The 27,759-nt window shown below is 34.3% G+C and overlaps 2 protein-coding genes across 3 annotated transcripts in view; both read right to left on the bottom strand.

Moving 5' to 3' along the window:
- Positions 1-2,133, bottom strand: part of acat1 (acetyl-CoA acetyltransferase 1) — a 70,029-nt gene extending 67,896 nt beyond the window's left edge. The window contains 3 exon segments of one of the 2 annotated variants that reach the window (NM_001003746.1): positions 5-122; positions 1,744-1,791; positions 1,990-2,133. In NM_001003746.1, coding sequence (NP_001003746.1) covers positions 5-122; positions 1,744-1,791; positions 1,990-2,040 — 217 coding nt within the window. In that variant the 5' untranslated portion in view covers positions 2,041-2,133. 2 annotated transcript variants of the gene reach the window in all.
- A 1,022-nt stretch (positions 2,134-3,155) lies between these two features.
- mmp30 (matrix metallopeptidase 30) lies at positions 3,156-22,722 on the bottom strand. The gene is given in 10 exon segments (NM_001040291.1): positions 3,156-3,493; positions 5,189-5,292; positions 7,064-7,223; positions 7,307-7,434; positions 8,988-9,138; positions 9,747-9,908; positions 9,996-10,121; positions 10,422-10,570; positions 19,569-19,810; positions 22,589-22,722. Coding segments are annotated over 10 exon segments (1,428 nt in total). The 5' UTR covers positions 22,691-22,722; the 3' UTR covers positions 3,156-3,389.
- Between the last annotated feature and the right edge of the window lie 5,037 nt (positions 22,723-27,759).

The following is a 27,759-nucleotide window of genomic DNA, read 5'->3' as shown; positions in this document are numbered from 1 at the left end:
TAACCTGCTTTATCAATAGCCCCTTTAATGGCAATGGAGCCCAGTTTAGTGGCTGGTAATGTGGACAGGCTTCCTTTAAATGACCCTATAGGAGTCCTGACAGCACTGACGATGACGACTTCCTGTCCAGAGACAAATGAACAAAGCACAAATCAACCATTCAGCATAAAACTGATAGAAACAACCCTGGATACATGAAATATTGAGGTAAAGTTGGTTTTATACTCGCACATTTGGACTAAGTTTTGAAAAGTATTGTTTGCAAATTGCTAATAGGGAAATCATATAAGCAGACAATCAAAGCACAACATTGTTCACGGTCAATTATTAGTGCTAATAAGTACTGGGGGTAACGCGTTACAAGTAATGCACATTACATATTAATATTACTTAAGCAACAAGTAAAGTAACGCATCACTTTTAAAAATAAGTCATATTATTTCAGTTACTTTTTACCTTGCTGAATTGGCTTTATATATATATATATATATATATATATATATATATATATATATATATATATATATATATATATATATATATATATATATATATATACATATACATTTATATATATACATATACATTTATATATATATACATATACATTTATATATATACATATACATTTATATATATATACATTTATATATATATATATATATATATATATATATATATATACATACATACATGCATACATACATACGTACGTACGTATATATATATATATATATATATATATATATGTGTATATATGTGTATGCATATATATATATATATATATATATATATATATATATATATATATATATATATATATATATATATATATAGGGATAGTAAGGAGTTTGACGCCATTTTATTTGTAAAACCTTTTGACCTCTGTTTTTGTGTTAGGTAGTTAGGGTAGTGAATTGTACTTTCTTTTCTTTTATTTTTGTTCAGGTAAGTTAGAGATTTAACATAAAGGAATTTTTGTTTGTTATTTTAGCCTTGTCAGCTCACGTGCAAATTATCTGCTCTCGCGCCGTCAGATGATGCAGACTCACAATTTGTGCCTCATGTTTCCTCTTCCTGTCGTGCTTTTGCTTTCCAGAGATCCTCCTGTACATTGGTTATCCCAAGAATGTTGATGTGGTTTGCATATTGAATTATAAAGACGAGCGTGATAAGCCAAAAGCAGCAGAAATGAAGTTTCTCTCTGTCAGTGGATTAATTTAGTCATTTAAGAGGCATATAGATCCCTGTTTGATCTGTTTTCTTTATAAGCAGTTAGGCAATGTTTAACCTATATGATCATTTCTATGGCCTAAAATGACTGAGGTTGAGGAATTGGTCCTCTACTTGCACTTTATACGGAGAAAGCTATGTTCATCATGCTCACGTTGTGCATGACAGTTTTGTGTTGTGAACCATTTGAATTTAAAGTGAATAAAATAATGGCAACAATAAGAAAAGAAAAAAAATCTGCATCTTCTCATGGCATTGGAGTTTACATATAGGCCTGTTGTATCTACTATGAATAGACCCAAGCTATTCACAGATATAGCTAATGTTGTTTTGAAGTCACATTTACATGCAATTTCAGACCGAATGTTAAAAGTAGCGTGGTAAACAATACAGGGAATGTGTCACAACTTGTCACGGTTCAAAAATGAACAAATGTGCGGTTATAAAACCAACTTTACCTCAATAATGATATAGAGTTGCTTTATATAGTTTGACGTTAACGTTACTCACATTTAGAGATGGTCGTGTGCTGTAGGACCTACTCAGATATTTATGTGCCTGCAAATACACATAGTAGACAAGATATAAAACCAACTAATGGATTATAACATGTATATCAACACACTTTAAAGAGAAATGCAGCGTTTTAAAAAGGTAAATAATGAAACAGGCCTGCAGCCAAACTACTGCATGTGCCGTCGCCTATTGTGACCAAGTTCAGATATTAATATAGCTCTTATTCAGCTCAAAACTCACCAGATGTCTGCACAGTTGCGAACGTGTACTGTAAAGTGCACGAGATGTCATTTTCGCGATGAAATACTGTACTCAATAAAGCGCAGTTCCCAAATTTCACCTTCAAATATCCGAAGTAAACGCTTGGAGAAGTGACACCCAATCAGAGTGGGAGGTGTGTCTGCGTCACATCGCGACGCACTGAAGCATTGTGGGTAGTGTAGTGTGTGGAATGGTTGTTGGAAAACGAGGATTTTAAAACGTATCATACATGCTGATTTGTGAAATTTAGCGTTCATATTTGAATGAATATGTGTGAATATAGTTCAAAGAATTGTCTATGGAGAGTTCGTTGTTGTTCAAGATTTAACCAAATAACAACAGTGCTGTCTGAGTAACTATCAAAAGTAGCTTATATGAAAGGCAAAAGTCTCTAGATTACGCTATTTTTACCAAAATATAATATAATCATGTTTTGGTTTTTAATTATTTAACTAGGACAGTAAGCTCTGACTTTGCTTAGACAAAAGACTTGTCACTTAACAGACATAATGTACAGTATAGAATATAAAGTCATGCTGCAGTAGGAAAAGAAATGATATGACTCTTATAAGCTTGGAGGACTGCATCCATACATCTCTGCAATGACTCAAGTAACTAATAAAGTCATCTGGAACGGCTAAGAAAGCGTTCTTGCAGGACTCCCAGAGTTCATCAAGATTCTTTGTATTCATCTTCAATGCCTCCTCCATCTTACCCAAGTCATGCTCAACAATGTTCAGATCTGGTGACTGGGCTGGCCACCTTGACCTTCTTTGCTTTCAGGAACTTTGATGTGGAGGCTGAAGTATGAGAAGGAGCGCTATCCTGCTAAAGAATTTGCAATCTCCTGTGGTTTGTAATGCAATGGGCAGCATAAATGTCTTGATACCTCAGGCTGTTGATGTAGCCATCCACCAAACTTGACTGATTTCTGTGATCAATGTAGGTTCCAATAGGTCATCTGCAGTATTTGTAATGATTGGGATGCAGTTCAACGGGTGATTCTTTAGAAAAATCTACCTTCTGCCACTTTTACAAATGATCAACTAGAAATCAAGTTATTATTTACTCTTACAACTGGGATCAACACACACACACAGCCCACAGTGTTTCTCAAAAACTGAAAACAAATTAGAAATGAAACAGTATTTTAAAAGTTTTATTAACAGGGTGTAAAAAGGGTATATTGAAAACAACACTTTTGTGTACATAGTACTGTATAACATGATTATTTCATTTGCAAAAAAATATGCATTCACCTTTTCCTACTATAATTAGTATCACATTTAGGCTCTGTTTAAAAAAAAAAGTAGAAAGTAGTATTACAAATACTCAGGATTACTGAAACATGACAAGATGTCTACATTTTGTTTTATAGTTTAGTAGCAATCCAGCCATCCGTAGTTCAATAAAACACGATTCACTCGTCTTGAGGCAAAGATATACTCTGTTTGCCTTGCACCGTCTGAGAAATACAGATAACCTAAAAGGAGAATAAAAATAGTTTATTAAACGGAACAGCATTAAATTAAATAGTTCATCCAAACTAGAAAAAAATACTGTAAAAGGTGACACGACAAAAGGTCATTCCAACAAATGTTTTGAGTTACTTTAACTTAATTTAATAACTTCATCAGGTTTCAACAAAATGCTTTTAAACCAGCCTGATATCACAAGGAAACGTAAGCATTTTACATTTTGGCAGTTTAGTGGCTAATTTGTATGAATTCGTACGAGTTCAGTCGTATGAAAAAGTACGATTTTAAAAAGAAGGCGTGGCACCCAACCCCACCCCTAACCCCAGCCATCATTGGGTGATGAGCAAATCGTACTCAATTGTACGAATTAGATCGTACGATATCATACGAACTGGACACTAAATCAAAAGGTTACGAATTGCTGTGAGATTGCGTTGTTTTAAACATAAAGCACAAGGTTGAACTTAATATTTTTAGGCAGTTTTATAGTTGTAATGCCGAGTTTAGACTGCATGATTTTAGCCCCGATTTTGACTCACCGACAGGTTTTGAGAAATCACCGGCAAATCGGTGCTCGTTCACATGAGTAATCACAGAACTATCACAGATGCGATCTGAGAGAATCACAGATGAGTCATCGACACCCGTTAGACATTGGGCGTGGTAAATATCTGGAGCTGTCGGCGATTCAAATCATCATTCAAAAATAACATTGCGATTACCTACAGCCAATCAAAGAGCAGCATCCACTAGTATGGGTATCTGCCAGCCAGTGGGAGGCTGGGGGAGAAGTAACAGCGCTCATTTTCAGTTTATTTGAACCCAAGAAGTGGAGGAAAAACTATAGTGTAAATTTGGTGGCAGCAGCCATGCCTTTTGACGTGTTATTTGAGCAATATCACAACCTTGTTGAAAAAGAAAGAAGTTGAGGAAAAATTGCTAAAACCACAGTGAGCAAAATAAGTCCACTTCTACCCCACCTAAGGCTTCATCTTCATTATGTAGTTAATAACACCTGATATAATATGTGACTTCGTATTGTTTCCATGTCACTTCTTGCGTGTGTTTGGTTGTGAGACGTAGTTGGTGGACAGAGACAAAGTTGACAGCGATTCTCCTACTGTAAAGTCATGCAGTGTAAATCTCCTGTCACGGATCCATCTTGTAGTATGAACAGAGCAGCGACGGAACGCTACCCCAGATAGTCATGCAGTGTGAAAACATCCAAGACGCGACTACTTTCAAAAAAATCATGCAGTCTGAACTCTGCATTAATTGATCTGACTAAAAATGTTCATTTGATTTAACTAAAATTTAAGACAGCAATAACTTTACACAGTGTAATAATGTAAATAATGTCAAAATTAATGCTTTTTCTCAAACCACCGAGCATGCACTGTAAAAAAATGCTGAGTTCCACACAATTAATTCATGTTGTCCCAACAAGAATTGATTAAGTTAACTTAATAGTTTTTAGAAATTTGGATTGAACATAAAACAATTAAGTTCAACCAAAAAAAATCTAAGAATTGTGTTGACTCAGCTCCTTTGAAATTAGTATGAACAAACAGAAAACATACTTTTCCCACACACGAAAAACCCACACACAAAATAATATCAGAGTTTTGTAAAAGAGCCCAATAAGATCTGTTTAAATGACAGAATGGTTAGTGTTTTGTATTTATAGTCTTGAATCTTACCATAGTTTTCAAAAGCCGCGTCCACCTTTGAGCCGATGCCAGGAAAATCAGCACTGATGGATTTAGGAAAGCCTCTGTCCATTTTACCCATTCTGTCATTGAAGCTACACCACAGATGATATCATGTTAGTTTTGATGCTATTTTAGTTTTTATGTACAGTTGAAGTCAGAATTGTTGCCCTCCTGTAAATTTTTTTCATTTTAAAATATTTCCCAAATAATGTTTAACAGAGCAAGGAAATTTTCACAGCATTTCCTATGATATTTTTTTCTTCCGGAGAAAGTCTAATTTGTTTTATTGCGGCTAGAATAAAAGCAGTTTTTAATTTTTTAAAAAACATTAAGGTCAAAATTATTAGCCCCTTTAAGCTATTTTTTTTCGATAGTCTCCAGAACAAACCATCGTCATACAATAACCTGCCTAATTACCCTAACCTGCCTTGTTAATCTACTTAAACCACTTAAATGTCACTTTAAAGAGCCCCTATTATAGGTTTTTGAAAATGAGCTTCCATGCAGTGTGTAACACAGCTGTAAGTGAATGAAAACATCCAGCTGAGGTTTAATTCTGAAAGTGCAGCATTAAAACTAATGATTCTTTAGCAAAATAGTCGACTCAGAGTCGAAATGGGTTCGGATCTTTTGTTTGATTGCATCGACATCGATACGGTACATCACCAAATATGTACTTCCAGTTCTGTTACATTGTGCATGCGCATTCCCTCCACACACTAGCGGAAGCGCGGGGATCACGACTATTGATCATGACGCGAAATCACTGACAGTTAATTTTCACAACAATACTACAGTATAGCCAACCTAGTGCTTTGTTTGTTCCTGTTTTTTTCTGATGATTGATACAATAACCTACGCTGCAGCGTGGGATTCGTCAGCCGTTTGCTATTGAAGGTGCAGCAGGGACTATGGGACTTTGTCAGACTTTGACAGGAACTTTGTCAGTAACTTTTAGAGTTCAAATGGAACAGTTTCTTTTTCCTACGGATCATAACATGTAAGTGTCATTAAAAATGTTGCCTTGTTTTGTGTAGTTTGCAAAATATGTGTTTAATTGTGTTATAAGTTGTAATGGTCCCACGCGGCTTGTAATCACGTATGTATAATAGATCAGTGCTTGTACTGTATCTCTCAGGTAAATCTGTATGGGGCTGTTCACATATCGCATCCAAAACCACGTTGAAAACATGACGCTTGCTTCTTCCTTTACTTATTTAAATGTGTTTTTGAACTGGTGATCCTCTGCTGTTTGCCTTTGCGATGACCACCATCAGCTTTTAGCCACACGACGACACATGGTCAAATAGTTCAACTTTTGCCACTGTGTGGATTAATTCTGAATGTGTGTTGTTGTCATTATTTGGGCTTAGGGTTAAGAGTAGAGGGATATGCTGGTGTTTAACTGCATTGATTTATTGCGTTCCTGCATTGGGCTCTCATATCTCTGGCTGCTACATGCTGAATGCAGTCGACCAATCGCAACAGACTGGGTCATCGGTCCAATCACCGCAGATTAGCTTCGTGCTTAGAAGGGGTTTGGGAACAAATGAATTTCTGAACGATTGATATAGGAGTTGCTGGGATAATTAGGTAAAAATAAATGCATATTATAAGACAATGAAAGTGCTTTTTGACCTTGCACGCATGTCAGCATGTTATTGGAGACCCCTAAAACCAAAATATGACATTTTTAATGCAAAATAGGGGCTCTTTAAAAATGTAAAAATTTTGGGAAAAATGTTAAATTACTTATTAGAACTATTATGATTACAAATGCGTTGAAATGTGGGGAAAGGTATACAGGAGAGCAAATAATTCTTACTTCAACTCTATATTGGTTATTATATTTGTTTTTCTCACCTCCAGTATTTGCTCCCAACAAAAAACAAAGTGCGACCAGTTGATTTCACATGTACGGCTGCGTCAATCTTATTCACACTTGATGGAAAGCCATATGTGGATATGGGTTTGGGGTATCCAGACAGTATAGTGTTGCCTTTTACTGCCCAGAACTGCTGACCTGTAAGTAAAAACACACACAGCTGTATTTACTGAGGCTTTGCTGAACTGCCTTCAAAGACTCTTGAGGAAACCTGACTTTACCTTTGAAGAGAAAATTTGTGCCTTTGTCCTGGAACTCATAGGCAGCATCAACAGAGTCGATGGATGGCCAGGTGGTTTTTATTTCAAGTAGTGTAAGTCCACTGTAGTAGCCCTTCTTCCAGTAATACCTGATAGATGTTAAAATTCTAAATTTAATTACAAGAACATAGTAAACAAATGAACAAGTTTCTATAGAGAGACAGAGAGAGAGCAATGTCATCTTCACAGTATGTCCTATAATGTTTTTTTTTCCTCTGGAGAAAGTCTTATTTGTTTTATTTCCACTAGAATTTTAAATATCTAGTAATATATATACATATACACACACACACACACACACACACAAACACACACACACACACACACACACACACACACACACACACACACACACACACACACACACATATATATATATATATATATATATATATATATATATATATATATATATATATATGTATATATACATATATACACACACACACACACACACACACACACACACACACATATATCTMTATATATATATATATATATATATATATATATATATATATATCTATATATATATATATATATATATATATATATATATATATATATATATATATATATATATATATATATATATATATATATATATATATACATGTATACATATTACACTGGGAAAAAGACTAATTTTTGGAGACATGTCCTGTGGTCTGATAAAACTAAGATTGAACTGTTTGGCCATAATGACCAGTGTTACATTTGGAGGAATAAAGGGGAAAGCTCACAAGCCTAGGAACACCATCCCAACTGTGAAGTATGGGGGCAGCAGCATCATGTTGTAGAGCTGTTTTGCATAGATGGCATCATGAAGAAAGAACATTATGTAGAAATACAGAAAGCAACATCTCAAGACATCACCCAGGAAATTAAAACTTGGAAACAAATGGCTCTTTCAAACAAACCATGACCCTAAGAATACTGCCAAATTAGTTAAAATGTGCTTTAAGGACAACAGAGTGAATGTTTTAGAGTGGCCATCACAAAGCCCTGATCTTAATCCTATAGTACATTTGTGGGCAGAGTTGAAAAAGCTTGTGCGAGCAAGACAGCCAACAAATCTGACTCGGTTACACCAATTCTGTCAGAAGGAATGGGCCAAAATTCCTGCAAACTATTGTGAGAGGAAGCTTGTGAAAGGAGACCCAAAACCTTTGACCAAAGTTATACAGTTTAACAGCAAAGCTAAATGAATACCAAGGAAATGTATGTGAACTTTTGACTGTCTAGAAATTAATAAAAAAAAATCTCCCATAAAAAATTCTCATTATTCTGGCATTTAGCAAATGTAAATGATTTAGGTAATCCTAACGGACCTAAAATAGTAAATGTTTAGTATGATTTACTATAAGACATTTTTTAAAATGGTTATGTTCCTTTTTTTAGAGTGTATGTAAACTTCTGGTTTCAACTGTATATATATATATATATGTATGTATGTATGTATGTATGTATGTATATACACACACACACACACATACTCGTTATATATTCTTATTATAATTCATGTAATAATGTTTATTAATGAACATTTTAGAAATGCGTAACACCATTTTAGAAATAAATGTAATATAATTTGTTAATGTAAATGTAGGTATCTAAAATAATAAAGAAGACAAATCCTTACCTATCTTTAAAAAAGTACAATTCCCCTCGGATTCTGGTTGCTGCGTCAAATATCAAGTCACGCTTGCATGGTTCTGGTGGGCTTGGTGCAGGTTGTGGGTTTGGTTTTGGTTCAGGTTTAGGTTCAGGTTTATTTGTTGATGCTCGAACACCTAAAACATAATTCAAAAGGATAGGAAAACATTTTATTTCATTATTGCTTTACAATTGATTCTCTCCAGTTGCCATACTTGGGCTGCATAATTGAGTAATTCGGAATCACTATCACAATGTAAAGTATCGCAGGATGTCAATTTAAACCATTTGGACACAAGACATTGTAATGATTTCAGCTCTGACAATTAGATTAGATTTGATTAATTTGGTTTATACATTGAAGACACTGTTATTTTATATTTGATTATGGAATTTCTATATTTCAGTACTGTGTTGTTTGTTTTATTTTTATCTTTGTTCTATTGTTTTCATCTGTGCTTTAAATTATATTATTTTAAATATTATTGTATCTTTTTGTATATTTTATGCAGATGAAAAAAAAAATCATCACAGTCAATGTAAAATTGAGATTTTTTTTCCTAAATAGTCATCTTGTGTAATTATATACATATCACAATTTATATCGCAGAAAAACAAAATATCGCAATGCATTTTTTCCCATATCATGCAACCCTATACCATACACAATAATATCTGATGCATTTAGTTGCCTAATATTGCAGTATGTACACTTCTCCATGAAAAAAAAAAAAGAAACACGTACCGTACAAAGCCTGAACCCCAAGTCGGTCATCTCGGGGTAAAGTATATGCGTTTGTACTGACATATCTGTAAGTTGGATACATTAAAGCCGAAGAGTCTCTGGAGTGATCGAGTCCCAGTGCATGCCCGAATTCATGAGCCGCCACCAAAAGCAGGTTTATGTCTGAATAAAGCACATTTATGTTTATTAATAAACATTTAAGTCACGCATTTTGTTAGCAGAGCTCTTATATGAGATTGGAGGTTTTACTGTGTGAACTTAAGCTCCATTTTTCATCATCATCAAAGTGTGTGTCTCCTCCCTGCTCTGGGCCGGGGGAGTTTGCATGAGCTAGAACACCATTCGGCCCATCAAAGGGGTAAAAATCTCCATGATCTGAAAGAAATCAATATAAAGAGGTCAAAAGTTTTAAAAAATTATGATTTTTTATTTATTTTTAAAACTTTAGGTACAAAAATGTACCATTTGAAAAAATACACTGCCTCAGTAGCAATATGAGTATCCTTTATTTCCAAGAGTGCATAAATAAAAAAACATTTATTCATATAAATAAAATGTGGTTTTAATTTGCAATAATACTATTTTTTTTACTATACATGTAAATAAACACTGGCTTTCAGAGAATTCAGCATTATCATGTTTGAATGTATGTAGGTATGTGTGTTGATAACTCACGTCCCCCTTTGAAGAGTATCATGATATCTGCCGTGCCACTGAAGATCTGCTTGAAATCTACAGGAATGACGTCACTGTATAGCTGGAAGGCTTTAGCGATAGTGGAGTCCACCTCTCTCTGACTCAGCTGTGTTGAATATTCAGTTATCCTATGAAAAAAGAAGCAAATCATGTTTAGTATCTACTTATTAACAATAAGTTTCTGGCATCCCTAGAGTGTGTGTGAAGTTTCAGCTCAAAATCCCAACAAATAAAGTTTTACAACTCCTTGAACTGTCCCATTTATGCTTTGATCCAAACTGTGCTGTTTTGGTGACTGTCGCTTTATATTGAAATGAGATTGTGCTACCAGGCTTATTTTCAAAAGAGGGCGGAGCTACAAATGCCTGTGCGTCAGCATAGTAGCAGATTCAAAACCATATTATCTCTGTGACGAACTAAAAATGTGAAAATAAGAGGCTCGGAAGAAGGCAGTCTATGGAGACTACAGGTCAAACCCGCACAACAATAATGATAATGATTTGCATTTGTTTATTAATCCTTCTAAGCGCTGCGTTTGATTGATAGAGATTCAGTTTTTACAGTTTTTTTGTTCGTTACAAACAATTAAATAACACAGAAGTACTGGAAGAACAGCTTATAGTTCAGATATAAACACTGATGTTTATGGTAAATATTGAAATCACAGGGTTTTTTTTTTAAAGATTTATTTTTGGCCTTTTTGCCTTTATTGAGAGGATAGGACAGTATTTTAGACAGGAAACGAAGTGAGAGAGAGAGGGGGTAGGGTCGGGAAATGTCCTCGAGCCGGGATTCGAACTCGGGACGCCCTGATGTGCTACTGCACCATATGTCAGCGCGCTAACCACTAGGCTATTGCGCTGACGAAATCAGAGCTTAATGGAACTTGATGCTAGTGCATATTGGAGCAATTGCATTGTGTAACCAAAAGGTGGCGACAAACAACCATTAAAATTATGTCACTGAATCCGCTTGTTAAGTATGATGTCACGCGAAGCGGCTTCCAGGTCCAAGTGCTCTATTTAACTGAATGGGGAGACTCATGAAATGGTAATAATAAACGTTTACAAAGTGATTTAAGGCTTTCAAAAGTCACGATCGCAGTATATATGTCCATGCCTAATATCCGATGGCCAGAAAGTGATTATTTTTTTATAAATTGTAAAATTTTTGGTATTTGTTATGCAGCAAGCCCAGAGATTGTTGTGTACACTATGATTTTATATAAAATTAACTTTAATGTGTGATAGGAATAAAACGTGATCATAAACGAATGATTTCTTCACTCAAATGAATGGCGGCTTGCACACGGAAACAGTATACATACGTCACAAACACGTCACCACTTAACAAGCGGATAGGTTTTCAAAAATGATCCACCTATAATGAAACATGGAGTTTTATGTTGAATCATTAATTGAAAATAAATATAATCTGTTGTACAAGATTTCTATATTTATATATTTATATATCTATGTTATCAGCAACAGTAGCAAAGATGAATTTTCGTATTGAACATTTTTTCTTTTTTCAGCTGGTTCTTTCTTGATTTGAATTTTTATTAAAACTACAGGTTCTAAGTTCTGTTTGTTAAAACCAACGTTTTTACAGTAATATTTGTGTATAAATGGAAATCAACTGACATTTGTCTCCTCCCTTTTTGTTGATCTGAAAAATGGTCCAATCCATGACTCAAAAACTGTAGTGTGATCCAGGGCCAGAGTGGGACTCCTTGTCAGCCCTGGAGTTTCAAGCCTCAGACCGGCCCACCTCAGTTCACGACTGTCACCGACTCGGTCCCAGTCATTCCCCTCGCTGGCCAGCAGAGGCCGCCATCCCCGCATTTCTAAGCATTACATCATCCACCTAGACTGATCGTGCACACACCTGAACTGTATCCAGTTAATGACCCACGCTCCCTATATAAGCCACACTCAAACTCCAGTTCACTGCGACGGAAATAAGGAGACGGGACGAAGGGTAGTGACAGTTAATGAGGAAAGAGAAATTAAAATCTTAGTAACTTTTGTCAAGCAGTCAGAACAATATGTGCATCCTGTTAAACTATCAAAAGCAATAGAGAAAGAAATAGGATCAGTAAAAGGGGCAACATGTCTAAGTAATGGTAGAGTTTTGATTAAATGTAAAGACGAAATGCAAAAAGCAAAGATAATGAAGCTAAAAACATTGGCTGGTGATAAAATAAACTGTATTGAAGTAGGGTCAAAAAAGAGTGGGGTTATCTCAGGTGTACCTTTAAATGTAACTATGGAGGAAATTAAAGGGAACTTGAGTGGAGGAAAGGTTGGCATGGCCAGGAGACTAATGATGTGGAGGGACAATAAAAAATGTGAGAGTCTTTCTGTGTTGATACACTTTGAGGAAAAAAATCTACCAGCAAAGGTGAAACTAGGCTTCATCAGCTACACGGTAAGAGAATATGTTCCTCCTCCTCTTCGTTGTTATAACTGCCAACGCATGGGTCATTCTGCTGCTTTATGCAAAGGGAAAATGCGTTGTGCAAAATGTGGTGAAGAGCATCAGTATGGGAAGTGTAGAGAAGGAACTAAGTTAAAGTGCTGTAACTGTGGAGGCGAACACAGCGCTGCGTATGCAGGATGCCCAGTTCAGCAGCAGGCACGTGAAATTCAAAAGGTAAAGACCAATCAAAATTTAACATATGCAGAAGCAGCTCGTAAAGTAAAACAGCAGACAGAAACACAAACTCATAGGGAACATGTACAAAATTCTCAAGTGAATAAATCTGAGAAACAAAAGAGTATGCTTCAGAATGACTCCATTGATAACATTAGTGTGAATAAAATTGACTTAGTGGCATTCATCTGTGCAGTGGTGAACGGCACCGCACAGGTAGAAAGAAGGTCCGACAAGATTAAAATTGTGGCAGAATGTGCAAACAAATTCCTGAATTGTACAGATATATCGGCTGAACAAATCCACAAGATATTAAAAGCAAAAGAAGGAAAGAAAGAGTGGAATGTGATGGTAAATTATGATGCATCCCAGAGTAGTGATATTTAACATTATCATGTCTTTCCTATTGCTTCATTGGAATGCCAGAAGTTTGATTGCTAATGGACAGGAGTTTAAAAAATACATTGGAAATATGAGCAAACCTCCTGATATAATTTGTATTCAAGAAACGTGGTTATGTAGACCATTAAATTTCAAGCTGAATGGTTATGAAGTAATAAGGAAAGACAGGAATAATGGTAGAGGTGGAGGGTGTGCAACTTTCATAAAAGAAAATGTGATTTATAGGTATGTAAATAATGAAAGTGAAACAGAAAGCATATGTATAGAAGTAATGGGTGAGCATGGGGTAATCAGAATAGTCAATTTTTATAATCCTTGTTTAGAATTAGCTGTAGACATATTAGAAAGCGCTATAGGTGAAACATCAAATAAAATTATTGTATGTGGTGATTTTAATGCACACAGTAGTATTTGGGGTAGTAGGAAAACAGATAAAAATGGAGCAATAATAGAAAATTTCATGGAAGAGAAATCTTTAGTGTGTCTAAATGATGGCAAGCCAACAAGAATAGATATAAGAAAAGGTAGCGCATCATGCTTGGATCTTACAATAGTCTCAGCATCACTAGCTGGTAAATCTAAGTGGTCAGTTTCTGGAAATAATATAGGAAGCGATCATTTTCCTATCATCTGTAAAATTCAAAGTAAGGTGCATACACAAAATTGTAATAATGGTATAAAATGGGTATACAAAAGTGCAGATTGGGGAAAATTCCAAACAATATGTGAAAACCTTTTTAAAAATATAACACTGGAGGGAAATATTGATCATGTATATGGTAAGGTAACAGATGGTATTTATTCTGCAGCATTACAATCAATCCCATTAGCAAATGGCACAAGAAAGAGGAAAAATGTACCTTGGTGGTCTGAGGAATGTTCAAGGGCAATCAAAGAAAGACAAAAAGCATTTAGATCTTTAAAAAGAATGCTCACTCCAGAAACAGTCATAGATTATCAAAGGAAAAAAGCTTATGTTAAAAAGATTATCAAGAGCACAAAGAGGGCAGCCTGGCAAAATTTCTGTAATACAATAGGCAGAGAAACTGATATGAATACAGTTTGGCATATGATTAAAAAGATGAATGGAACTGATAGCTCCAGGAAAATACCTGTGATGGAGGAAAATGGAAAGATCGCAATTACAAATAAAGAAAAGGTAACAATGTTGGCTCAAACATTTGCTAAAGCTCACAGCATTGAAAATCTAGATGATGTATTTTTAACAAAACGTCAACAGATTATGGAATTATATGGAGATGTATGCATGAAAAAGATAGATTTTAATAGTAGTCTAGATGATGAATTTAAGTATTTTGAGATGAAAGTAGCTATCAATAATTCAAAGAATACAACACCAGGTAAGGATATGATAAGTTATCAAATGTTAAAAAAGTTACCAGTTAAAGCATTAGAGATATTATTAGAGGTAATTAACCGTATATGGAATGAGGGTGTTTTGCCCAAGCAATGGAAAACTGCAGTCGTGCTCCCATTAGTCAAACCTGGGAAAGACAAAACAAAGCCTAGCAGTTATAGGCCTATAGCCCTTACATCCACAATATGTAAAGTAATGGAAAAAATGATTGTTAAGAGATTAAATTATATTTTAGAGAAAAGGGAAATATTAACAACCTTTCAAAGTGGGTTCAGGAAGAATAGATCCACAAATGATGCCTTGATTTTATTCGAAAATGAAATTAGGAAAGCTTTTGTAATGAAAGAGTATATGTTAGCAGTTTTCTTTGACATCGAGAAGGCTTATGATACATTATGGAGGGAAGGATTGCTTATTAAATTGAACAAAATGGGTATAGGTGGAAAATTTTATAACTGGGTGTTAGACTTCTTATTTGAACGTACCTTTCAAGTTAAAATTGGAGAAGAATTATCAGCTGCTTTTAATATTACAAATGGTACACCACAAGGCAGTGCAATTAGCCCCATTTTATTTAATATAATGATTAATGATGTTTTTGATAAGGTTAACAAGGTAGGAATAGGACTTGCACTTTATGCGGATGACGGAGCATTATGGAAAAGAGGACGCAATATTAGAAATGTTAATAAAGGAATACAGGAATCAATTAAAAAAGTTGAGGAATGGTCTCTGGAATGGGGCTTGAAGTTCTCAGTATTAAAAACAAAATACATGATATTTACAAAAAACAAGAAAATAGTACATACAGATTTAAAGTTATATGAGCAGATATTGGAAAGAGTACCTGTTTTTAAATACCTTGGCTTATGGTTAGATGAAAAGTTAATATGGAAAATTCATATAAATAAAATTGAAACAAAATGTAAAATTATTATAAATTGTATGCGTTCAGTTGCTAGTCACAGATGGGGAGCTAGTCGTAGTGCATTGCTGTGCATGTATCAAGCATTGATTCGATCCTGTTTTGATTATGGCTGCATTGTCTATGGATCTGCATCTAAGACTTTATTAGGAAAATTAGATACCATACAAACCAAAGCGTTAAGATTATGTTGTGGAGCAATTAAAACATCCCCTGTAGATGCAATTAGGGTAGAAATGGGAGAAATGCCTCTTGAATTTAGAAGGATAAAATTGATGATGACATACTGGGTAAATCTCCAGCAATCAGTTAGTAATCATCTTACTCGTAAAATACTAAAAGATTGCTGGGAATACTCATATGAAGGACAGGACAGTTTTGGATGGAGGAGTAAAAAGTTGGCTAAAGAATATGGTATAGACAACATGATCTTCTGTCCCAATATACCACTCACTGATGTCCCACTATGGAGAGCACCTGAACCACTCATAGATGTAAGATTGCTAAGTAAATCTAAAGATGAATATAGTGGAAAAGAAATAGATGCGTATTTAAATAATAAGTATTATTCAACTTTACAAATTTTTACAGATGGTTCCAAAGAACCTATTAGTAAAAAGATAGGAATAGGTGTTAATATTCCAGAGTTCAAAGTAAATATTAGTTTAAAATTGTCCAATAATCTATCAGTATACACTGCAGAGATAACAGCTATAATTATAGCATTACAATGGGTTGAACAAGTCAGACCAAACAAAGTAGTAATCTGCTCAGATTCATCTTCAGCTTTAGTTAGTATAGCAAACTCAAAATCAGATAGAGAGGATTTAATAACAGAAATCTATTTATCTTTATATAGATTAAAGGAAATAGGAGTAGTCGTTTATTTCTGCTGGGTTCCATCACATATTGGGGTATCTGGTAATGAAGTTGCTGACAAATTAGCAAAGGAAGCACTAAATAAGCAAGAGGTGGAGGTACATGTACCTCTGGGGAAAAGAGAGGCAAAATCGATTTTAAAGGAAAAACTAATAAATAAATGGCAAATTAGATGGGATAATAGTAATACTGGAAGATGGCACTATAGTATTATACAGACAGTAGGGACAACACTAAATCAAGGAAGAAATAGGAAGGAAGAGGTGTGGTTATCAAGATTAAGATTGGGACACACAGGGTTAAATGCAACACTTGCGTTAATGGGTTTACATGAGGATGGGAAATGTGATGTATGTGGTGTAACTGAAAATGTAGATCATGCATTATTTATATGTAGCAAGTATAATAAACATCGCGATATGTTATTCAGTCAGTGTGGGGAAGATAAAACAATATATAAAATTATTCTAGGAAAAGGTATAATAGATTGGCAAGTATATAGAGCGTTTATTAGGTATATCGAGCATTCGGGTTTAGGTTATAGATTATAGTCTAATATTTATGGGTGAGAATATACTCAATCATTGTCATGAAGGCCCTTTATGTTAGAGGAGCTGAACACGCAGCGCTGACATGAGTATGTGGTCTAGATGCAAAGATTGGAGAATATGAAACATCCAAGGTTTTTTTTTTTTTTTTTTTTTTGTCCCTTTCCCTCCCTCCTCGTTTCTTTCTGTTGCCCTTTCTAATATTCAGACCCGGAGACATCGGAGTAAGATTCTGTACAGTAGGTGGCGATAATGCTTTTTAATGGGTTAGTCGCCATAAAACAGAAAGAAGAAGAAGAAGAACAGTTCACTGCGAGATTCCAGCACATATAGGAATTAAAGGAAATGAAACAGTAGATTTTTTAGCTAAAGAAGCATGCAAACTAGACGAAATTATGAATATCTTGTTAAGTAAAACAGAAGCAAAAGTTATAGTGAAGAAGAAAATATTAAAACAGTGGCAGTATAATTGGGATAGGGATATAACGGGTAGACATTACTATAGATTACAAGAGAAAGTAGGAAATTGGAGGAAAAGTAAAGGAAATAATAAAATAGAAGGAATAATAACACGGTTAAAAATGGGACACACAGGCTTAAATAAAACATTACATTTAATAGGAAAACATCCAACTGGATTGTGTAATAATTGTCAGGAGGAGGAATCAGTTGAACATGTTTTATGTTGCTGCAAGAAATTCATAATAGAAAGAGAAATATTAGAGAAAGAAATTATAGAACAAAACTTCAGAAATCAGCGTAAAAATTATACTTGGAAACGATAACAATGAAAGTTTAGTGAAATATCTAAGGAAAACAGGATTAATTAACAGGATTTAAAAGAATAAAGATGTAGTTAAATTTTTTTTTTTTTTTTTTCTCCGGGAGGTAGCAAACTCAGGCTCACACTCCAGTACAGTAGGTGGCGGTAATGCACCAAAAGTTGGTTGCCGACTGCCATAAAACAGCAAAGAAGAAGAAGAAGACGGTTCACTGCGAAGTCTTGTTTCAGCCCCGGCCAGCATTACTGAGCGTTATATCCTGCCTGATCTCCTGTGCATTACTCCAGCCCGTTTTTGACTCTGCTTTGCCTTCTGGCTGCCCACGACCCAAGCCTGATACACGGACTTTGATACTCGCTGCCTGCCCTTGATCCAAGCCTGATACACGGACTCTGAATCACGCCGCCTGCCTCTGACCCTTGCCTGGTAATTCACTCTGTGTCTGTCAGCCGCCAGCCTTGATACCTTTACTGCTACTGTCGATGTGTGTTTGCACCTTTGTGCATATTGTATGTTTAAGTGTGATTAATAAATACTGCATATGGATCCCTCCGTGTCAGTCTCCACGCCACAACGACTGACTATATTAAAATAGCGTCATTTCCAATTCAGTTTTTTAATGACACCATCACATCTTTTTCACTAAAAACAGCTGCTTTAGAACTTAATGTTTTTCATAAATATGAGAACATTAAAGGGTAGCTAAATCTTCAACACTATTATTTAAAACATTACAATGTCCTTCCCTGCAATATCTGAATATATATTCTGTGCAAAATTCTTTATAGATTTCCAATCCTTTGTAACGGTGGTCACACAAAAAAAAAAAAAAAAAATTTACACCTACATAAGTAACTCAAACAGTATTATATGTCTTAACATTAAAAACGAAATAAATAAATAAATAAATAAATTACACAGGTGAGATTTGAACTCGGCGGTGTCGTAACGCAACATGCTGACCACTGGACCACAATGGGGCTATTATGTCAATGCGCTTGGAATGAAAAATAATCCTAAATAAGAATGACCTTTTCCCTCCCCTTTTTAGATTTCTGATCAAGTTATGTCAGATTAATCAATGTAGTGAATCGTCTGATTTTCATTGAGCAGGTGTAATATTCATTAATATTAATTATATGAATTCTTATATTCACTAAGGTGCTGCTGTTTGGGGTGGAATGATAGTTACGTCATCATTAACCTGCAGGCTGCATTTTGCTCACAGGGCTGTGAGAAAATAAATAAAAAGAGCGGAGCTGCAGCAAAATAATGGAAAAAAAAGAGTGAGGCTATAGTCAAATAAATAAATAAATGAAAAAAGTGCTACTGCTGAGAGTGTAAGCAGTTAGGGACACTGGCCATTGCAGCCAAAAAAACGGACCAGCCCACAGGGAATTTACCCAGTCCTCCCGATTAGTCAATCTGGGCCTGGTGTAATCCGAACCGTGAGATTTGTGATCCATTACGCCGCTAGTGATTATGGTAGTGACGTCTTGGAAGGCCTGTAGGATGCAGCTGATAAATTATCAGCAAATTATGATGAATAAAACCCACCTGTAAGTTACAACGCTCTGCTTCCACCTGGGCTTCCCCTCGAAGTGTCCAAATCTGGCCACATCGGTGACTCCACAGCGAGGCAGCTTCATCGTCGTCAGAGTGTTTGAGTCCAGCTGACCTGTGACCTCCAGTCCAAAAAACGACTGCATGGCCTTCAGTTCATTTTCCAGATTTGAAACAAACATTCTGCCGAGGGTTTTAGCTGCTTTAGAGTCCCTGTAGAACTGCGACAAATACGCCTGGACGATTCAGGAAAAAAGAGATAAACAATACCTTTACAGCATACTTCCTGTAGGTGCAGCTGGAAACTTTATATGAAATAAGTTTATCATCTCATTTCAAAATCACAAACGCTTTCACTAAGGCAGTACCCTTACTTGTACCTTTTGAGGGACAATATGGATCCTTTCGTGAACACATATTTAACTATTAAGTATAAAAGTGTAATATTTGAAAGTGTACCACCACCCAAAGTTACAGATATGTACGCTCCCACATGAAAAGCACAATATATTGTACCCTTTTTGAAGCACAATAAAGTAAAGTGCTTGGTGCTCTGCTGTGGTAATTATAGTAACAACTATAGTAATACAGTAGGTGAGAGTTCAAAGTGGCTATTAACGCCGCAGCATGTACCGCCGCCGTTTGAAATATGTGCCGCTCTGTTTTTAGTGTATGACCGCAGTTTGTGAATGAGCCGCCAGGGGGCGCAAAGAGAAGGGATGCGAACGGACAGAAATAGCCCATACAGCAGCTACTGTGCTTGTAAATGATATTAAACAATAAGTCAAAACATTATAATTCCTTCATTAATCATTTAAAATTTGTTAACACGCTTTATTGTAAACTTTTTAAGTGCAAAGAGGATTCGTTTTGGAAAATAGAATTGAAGAAGTAAAAGACAACTAAAATGAAAGCACAGTATATACAAATCCTCACTGTACTACGTTTTCTACAACTATTGAGTATTTTATACAATACACCAATTCAATTAACTTCAAATTTGTTTGTATAGTAATTTTTACAATGATTATTGTTCCAAAGCAGCTTTACAAAAGGTGCACATTACTGCATTACAATCAAATTTGGAGAAATTAAGGTTATTAGTTACAACTTAAGTTAAGGTTATTATATTTAAACATAGTTAACCTGCAGCTATATAATATATAATAAATAACACCACGGTTTACTGTACTAAAAATAAATTATACTGCAATATTGATCGTTCGTTTTAGTTATTACTACTACAGTATGTTGTGGCTTTCATTTAAATAAGAAGTAAATATATAATGTATAGTGTATAGTTCAGTTTTGGTTCAAAACACATTATAGGGCTATTTACTAAAGTAGTATTTCATGACGGATTATTTCTGAGAGTGTATTGTAAGTGCATCCAAAATTAGTTTGCTTATTTTGATTAAATACCTATATATTATGTACTTACACTCTTAAAAACATTGAGTTATTTATTTATTTAGTTAAAAATATGTGATGCTTTGTTAAGTTATTTTTAACCTTTGCTGGGTTATTTATTTATAACTTAATAACCAGTTGGTTCAGTATTTGGTGCTTTGTTGGGTTATTTTATACCTATTTATTTAATAACTCAATCAGTTGGGTTAAAAATTATGAATTTTACAGTCAACTGATTTAACTGATACAGAACAGCTGTATTAATATGCATTTATTTAAGCTTAAGCTCAAGTTTATTTATTACATTTTTAAATTAAATTACCTCTGTGTCATGTTTTTTTCTATCCGTTTCACCTGCAATCTTAATTAATGATGATACAAAAGTGCACTTCGTAGCCGATCTATATTAAATGGATAAAAACGCTTAAGTGTCAGGAACTTAAAACGTAATGGAAATAAAGCATTTTTAATATTCTTGAAAGTTGTATGTTATTTATTTGAACAACCATGATTAAGACATTAATAGTGGTAACAGTAGCAATACTAATAAATGGATATGAAAAACATTTTCATTATCAAAATAACCAAATGCACTGGGTTAAAATAACCCACAGTTGGGAAGATGCTATAATAGCCTATAGTTGGGTTATATGTTGGGGTATTTTTATAACCCAACTATTTTATAGTATAGTTTCCATTCATGCAACATGAATGTAATGAGGGCATACAAAAGTCACTGTGTTATTCTTGACATTTTACCTACTTTTTGAATTCAAAACATAGGCCTACCTCTTTTATCACAATATACAGTTGAAGTCAGAATTATTAGCCCCCCCTGAATTATTTCTTTCCCCAATTTCTGTTTAACATAGACACATTTTTCCAACACATATCTAAGGCTTATAGTTTTAATAGCTCATCTTTATTAACGGATTTATTTTATCTTTGCCATGATGACAGTAAATAATATTTGACTAGATATATTTTCAAGGCACTTCTATACAGCTTAAAGTGACATTTAAAGGCTTAACTAGATTAATTAGGGTAACTAGACAGGTTAGGGTAATTAGACAAGTTGTTGTATAACAAGGGTTTGGTCTGTAGAATATCTAAAAATATATATATAGCCTAAAGGGGCTAATAATTTTGGATTTAAAATGGTGTTTAAAAAATTAAAAACTGCTTTGATTCTAAAAAATATTATCAGACATACTGTGAAAATTTCCTTGCTCTGTTAAACATCATTTGGTAAATATTAAAAAATAAAAAATCTAAGGGGGGGCTGATAATTCTGACTTCAACTGTACTAAATAGTAGATAGAGCCAAAGTGCCTACCAAAATCTATAAATATCAGCCATGAAATGTTGGAAAGACATCGCCACTAAGGCTTCAACAAGTGTGCAAAATGTTGTACAGTGCGTTTTTGCATATTCCAAACGGACTACAGTAAATACTGAATAGATTTTTTAAACTAGAGGGCGCTGTTGAGCTGAAAAATCACATTTCTCCTCAGTTTTTAATCAACTATTTCTGTTGAAAAATGACACATGGGTTAGATTTAAGATTAAGAATAATAGAATAAGATAAATACGCTTAAACTGACCTCTGCTATTTCACGGTCTTCTGTTGATGGTGTTGTTGTGGGGGCGCCATTACAGAGTGTCAAAGACACCACAAGGATGAGAGCTGCTGGCCAATGCGCCATTTTCAGTCCTCTGCAGGGAATGAAAAAGTGACTCCAGGCATTTGTTCTTTAGTCTTTTATAGATGTAGATAGTCTAAAATGGGCTTGCCCTGCGTCTTATCATTTCCAATCAGCATTGGGGATCTACGGGGGTGGAAGTTTGTGGCTTCGGGGGGTTTTGATTTCTGTCTGAACTTGTCAGACTGAAGTTTGTTTTGCTGATGACTTCAACTCTGACGCAATTGATGAATAGGCCATGAAGAGGCTTTGTATTCACTGACATGCTATTATTCTGTTCAATTACATTTCCAAGAATATGTTTTATCCCTGTTTTTGGTTAAAAGGTTACATTCTCTATTTCTGACATTCTGTTCTATGTGCATTAAATATGTTTTAGTATGGAACAAGTACTGATGTTGAGAAAAAATACACTATGAACCAATATATAGCAACTTTTCTCAAAATAAATTTTAACTTTGATTCAAACTGTAAAATGTAATTTAATCTAAATGAAAATATGTATTGTGGTCAAGAAAAGAATATTACATTCACACAAAGAAAACATGCTGTTTAATGTAAAGGCACTGAAAAAAAAAAAAAAAAAAAAATATATATATATATATATATATATATATATATATATATATATATATATATATATATATATATATATATATATATATATATATATTAGGGCTAGGCGATTTGGCAAAACAAAATCTAGCTTTTTTATAAAGTTTGACCAATTCACGATTTAGATTTTTTTATTTATTGTGTAACTAGTCAACTTAAAACATTACAACAACATGACTGAAGTAACATTCTCTTTAAAAGTAACTTGAAAACCATCTGGTTAAGGAAAATTGTATTTTCAATGGCCATGCCATACATAAATTGGTCAACAAGGTGTAAATAAATGTAAAACAAATTCACGAGTTAAATATCGTTGCAGAAGATTTGAATTAAAAATATATGTGTAAATATTGCAGTTGCAGGAACACAGAGGTATTTTTTGCAAGTTTTGCTGAGCCTAGGAAAGATTGGCTGTCAGCTCAGTTTTTGACTTTGTCTTCTGATTAAATGACAGGTTGTAATGCTGCTGCCTTTTTCCTAAAAAGATACAGAGGAAGTAAAGGACTGAACATGGAAACTGTAAAGCCTAATTTAACCCAGTGAGTGAAGTTGTGGACGTATAGCAGGAGCAAATAAAAGCACCAGATGTGTGTCTAATATAAAATAATATATTTAATCTATTTTTCTTTTCCCCCTTTTAAATGCCAATCATTTGATGCGCTTTGCACCACTCTCTGTATTATGCTGCCTGATCTGTCTGGTTTTCAACTAGGTCCGCTAAATGACGTCATGGGGGCGGGTACTTTCATTTTCACTGCTACAGGCCCTCACCTCTGCTCATTTTCAAACCAAAATATCAGCACGGTTTGAACTAAGACCGGCACGGTTTTTCACATTTTTTACGTCCTTCATACATGTTGAGATCAAGTTTATCGACTTGATGAGGGAATATGTCTTGACAATCCACACAGACGTAACTCAGACTAATGCAACAAGTAAAATCCTACATGACTTCACGCTTTAACAGACAGTCAAGCAGGTTGCACACCAGAAGTGCCGCGACACGGCGCGCACATGACAGTTTAAGAAAATATGAAATTTTCGCACACAGTTTCAGAAATATGAACTGCGTCCGGAATCGTGGCTGGGCGGCGCCGGTGTGTGTATAGAAACCTGTTTAGAATTCTAAAATCCATGCCGCTGTGTGGTGCTGTGCGGGTGTGCGACTGCTTCATATAGAGTGGACCAAAGTGCATTGGTGCCATTATAATGTTTCATATATATATATATATATATTTTTTTTTTTTTTTATTAAATCGTCGTCAAAACGTAAATTCAATTTAATCGAAAAAATCGTCCAGCCCTAATTATTATATTATTATTATTTTTTTTTTTTTTTACCCTTAGATCATAGTATAATTTTGGTATTGGACCAACCTAAAAGAAATTACTGTAATTTGTTAAAGCTAAATGTATAATTTACCCTCAAATCGTAGTTCTGACTTGGTTGAAAATGAAAAATGTAATTTAATATTAATCAAAATATTTATTCTTCCAAAGGAAAAAAATAGGCTACATTGACTAGATTGATGATGAATTAATTGAATTACTCTGCTTTGTCTTAAAATCAAAATCTAAGTAAAGTTGCACTTCGGACTACAAAACTATAATAAATCAAATGTACTTTGAATAAAATGCGCAGTGGTTTCACTTTTTTTTTCCAGTGTAAGATGCTGAAGTTTGCTGAAACAAAGTCTTTGTGCTTACTTGCAGTTACAAAAAACTTGAACTGATTGCATCTTAAAAAATATTAGTGTCAATGTTTTGTCGCAAGATAAACAGCGGTATTAATTTAGTGTATTTTAGATCAATTCATTTTTTTCATAGAGCTTTTTACGATGTAGATTGTGCCAGAGCAGCTAAAGGCATGGCAAGACAAGGCAAGTATTACATAGTTTAGATTGTTTCCAGCATATCAGAATACTACTGCAGGGTCGCTAGTAATAAATCGCCAGTGCCTCGTAAATGCTTTGAGATTCGATTGAGTTTATATGCAAGTATATTAAGCGTGGTAATCCCAGAGTACAGACGTTATTCTCTATGTGCAACAACTGAACCAACGCTGATGTAGTTTAACCAAAAAGCAAACTGAGCATGTGCACTTTTATGCTCTTTAATCATATATCTGATATATATATATATATATATATATATATATATATATATATATATATATATAGTGGTTCTCAATCTTTTTTTATCAAGTACCACCTCAGAAAATTTTTTTCTTTCCAAGTACCACCATAATGAGCAGTATTAAAATATAGCATTGTAGGCCTAATTAAGCAGTTAATGCTGTGCAGTTTAAAAACGAAGCAGCTTAATTCCTATTATCAAGAATATGTATTATTGTCAGCCACTTTAAACATTATAAATAGTTTGAATATTTACTATGTTTGCGGGAAGAAACAAACAAGCAAACAAAAAAAATGTTTAAATTAAAATTTGCTTTTAAAAGTTCATTAGAAATGGCGCTGTTCCCAAAAAGTAAAAAGAAAACTGCTACTGAAATCTAAAATATCAACATAGTAGCCTATTCATCAAAAGCTTTCTGACTAATTTTGAAATATATGTTACATGTTCATATGATAGGGTTCATACAGGCAGAATCTAATGAAAAGGACTTTTAAGCACTTTTTTCCAGCACCTATTTTTATTTTCAAGACTGACACGTAACGTATTGAACACCTGAAATGTATTCTCAGCAACCCATAAAAACATTGCATAGGAATTGATACAAATAAAAACCATTAATAATAATAATAATAATAATAATATGTATTAATCATATATTAATAATATAATAAACCTGCACTAAACGCTTGTGAATTTTTTGTACTCAAGTAAAAATACTATTACACTGCTAAAATAATAAAAATTTTAGTAAATAATACTAATATTAAGTACAAAATATTATTGTAAAAAGTACTAGTTAGTTACTTCTGTTTTTTCATTATAGACATTTTTTTAAGTGTAAATCTGTTTGATTGGTTTAATTGCTTAAATGCCAAAGCTACATGTATAGGAATTTGCACTAACAGAGGAAGTATGGTCGATTTGTTTTTCCTTTCATGACAATTAATCTTTTTCAATAACACTGGCAAAACTACCAAATACTCTATAAAGCCATAGAGACAGTTTCTGTCCATTAAAAAAATGTTCAAGCTTTCAAAGGTTTAATTAAAGTATATGATGAAAAGTTTTAAATTTAGCCTTTTATTTACATATTTTACACTTTTTCTTTACAATGGCAAATGTGTTTCTTAAATAGCTGTACATCACATGTAGATTTTATTTTACACTTAACTTAAACCAAAAACTAAAATGATTTTACAAAAAAAGACAAGTACACTGTCAGTAATAAAATAATAAAAACAAATTACTTTATTTTACTTGAGGTATTTGAAATATGACAACACTACATTTATCAAAGCAGTGTTTTAAGAGCCTGTTTATTTTGACAGCTAGCTGTATATGCCTGTAATGCTTGAAGAGAGACTAGAACACAGATATTATGTATAAATCACACAAATACCTCATACAGAAACATTTCTAGCATAATTCTATTGTCGCAAAGAAATAAAAAAGTTCCATCTTTGCTAAAAGTTTCACTTCACGATACAGCCAAATACATTGTCATCGATCATGCATTGATCTAATTCTAAATAGTGGATAGATTTTGACAAAATTTAGTCAAGGAGCAAAATTCATGAATACTTTAATAGCGAAGAGATCGCGATACAGTCTGAGCACACACGCGATCATGAGAGGACTTGCAGTTCATTTGAAAAAAAAAAAAAGTCTATTTAAAAGCTCGCAGATCTGTTTTAGCGATTACATGACTGCGCTCTCATGTAAAATGAAGCACTCTTCAGATTTGCAAAAAATGAGTTATTGCGCAATACCTGCATTTCCGCGCCGACATATTCAGAGGAGTGACAGGTCAGAGGCGAGTCAATTCGCTGTCGGAGAGAAAAGAGCAAAACGTGTATGTAGATCATCAAAATGACAGGAAATATGTCCGCGGTTTAATTACTCTTGCTAGACATCTCTATAGTGAAAACATCCGCAAAGCATTATTCCAACAAAACATTTGTTTATAAGTTGTTTTTTCTGTCTTTGCAACACAGTAAGTCTTTGTCCCGCCCTTACGTTTCACGCAAAACTAGGCAAGGTCGACTGTGATTGGCCACTTTTCACATCAGTCAAATCACCGCTTTGGAAACTGATTTTAGCAGCGTATGAAACAATGCACTGACTAAAATAAACATTTTAAGCACAGCGCTGCGATCTTCAGAAAACAGCCAATGCTGATCATGTTACGAATTGTCCATGTATGCCTGTCAGAGAGTATGAGCATGCAGTACACCAAGTACGCCTTAAGGTGGCACTGTTTGATCACATATGGACATTTAGTGAACTGATTACAGGCATCGTGCTTTAGTGTTGCATCAGCC

The sequence above is a fragment of the Danio rerio genome, chromosome 10, assembly GCF_049306965.1.
Source record: "Danio rerio strain Tuebingen ecotype United States chromosome 10, GRCz12tu, whole genome shotgun sequence".
In the NCBI taxonomy this organism is placed as follows: domain Eukaryota; kingdom Metazoa; phylum Chordata; class Actinopteri; order Cypriniformes; family Danionidae; genus Danio; species Danio rerio.
This window is presented reverse-complemented; position numbering and strand designations above follow the sequence as displayed.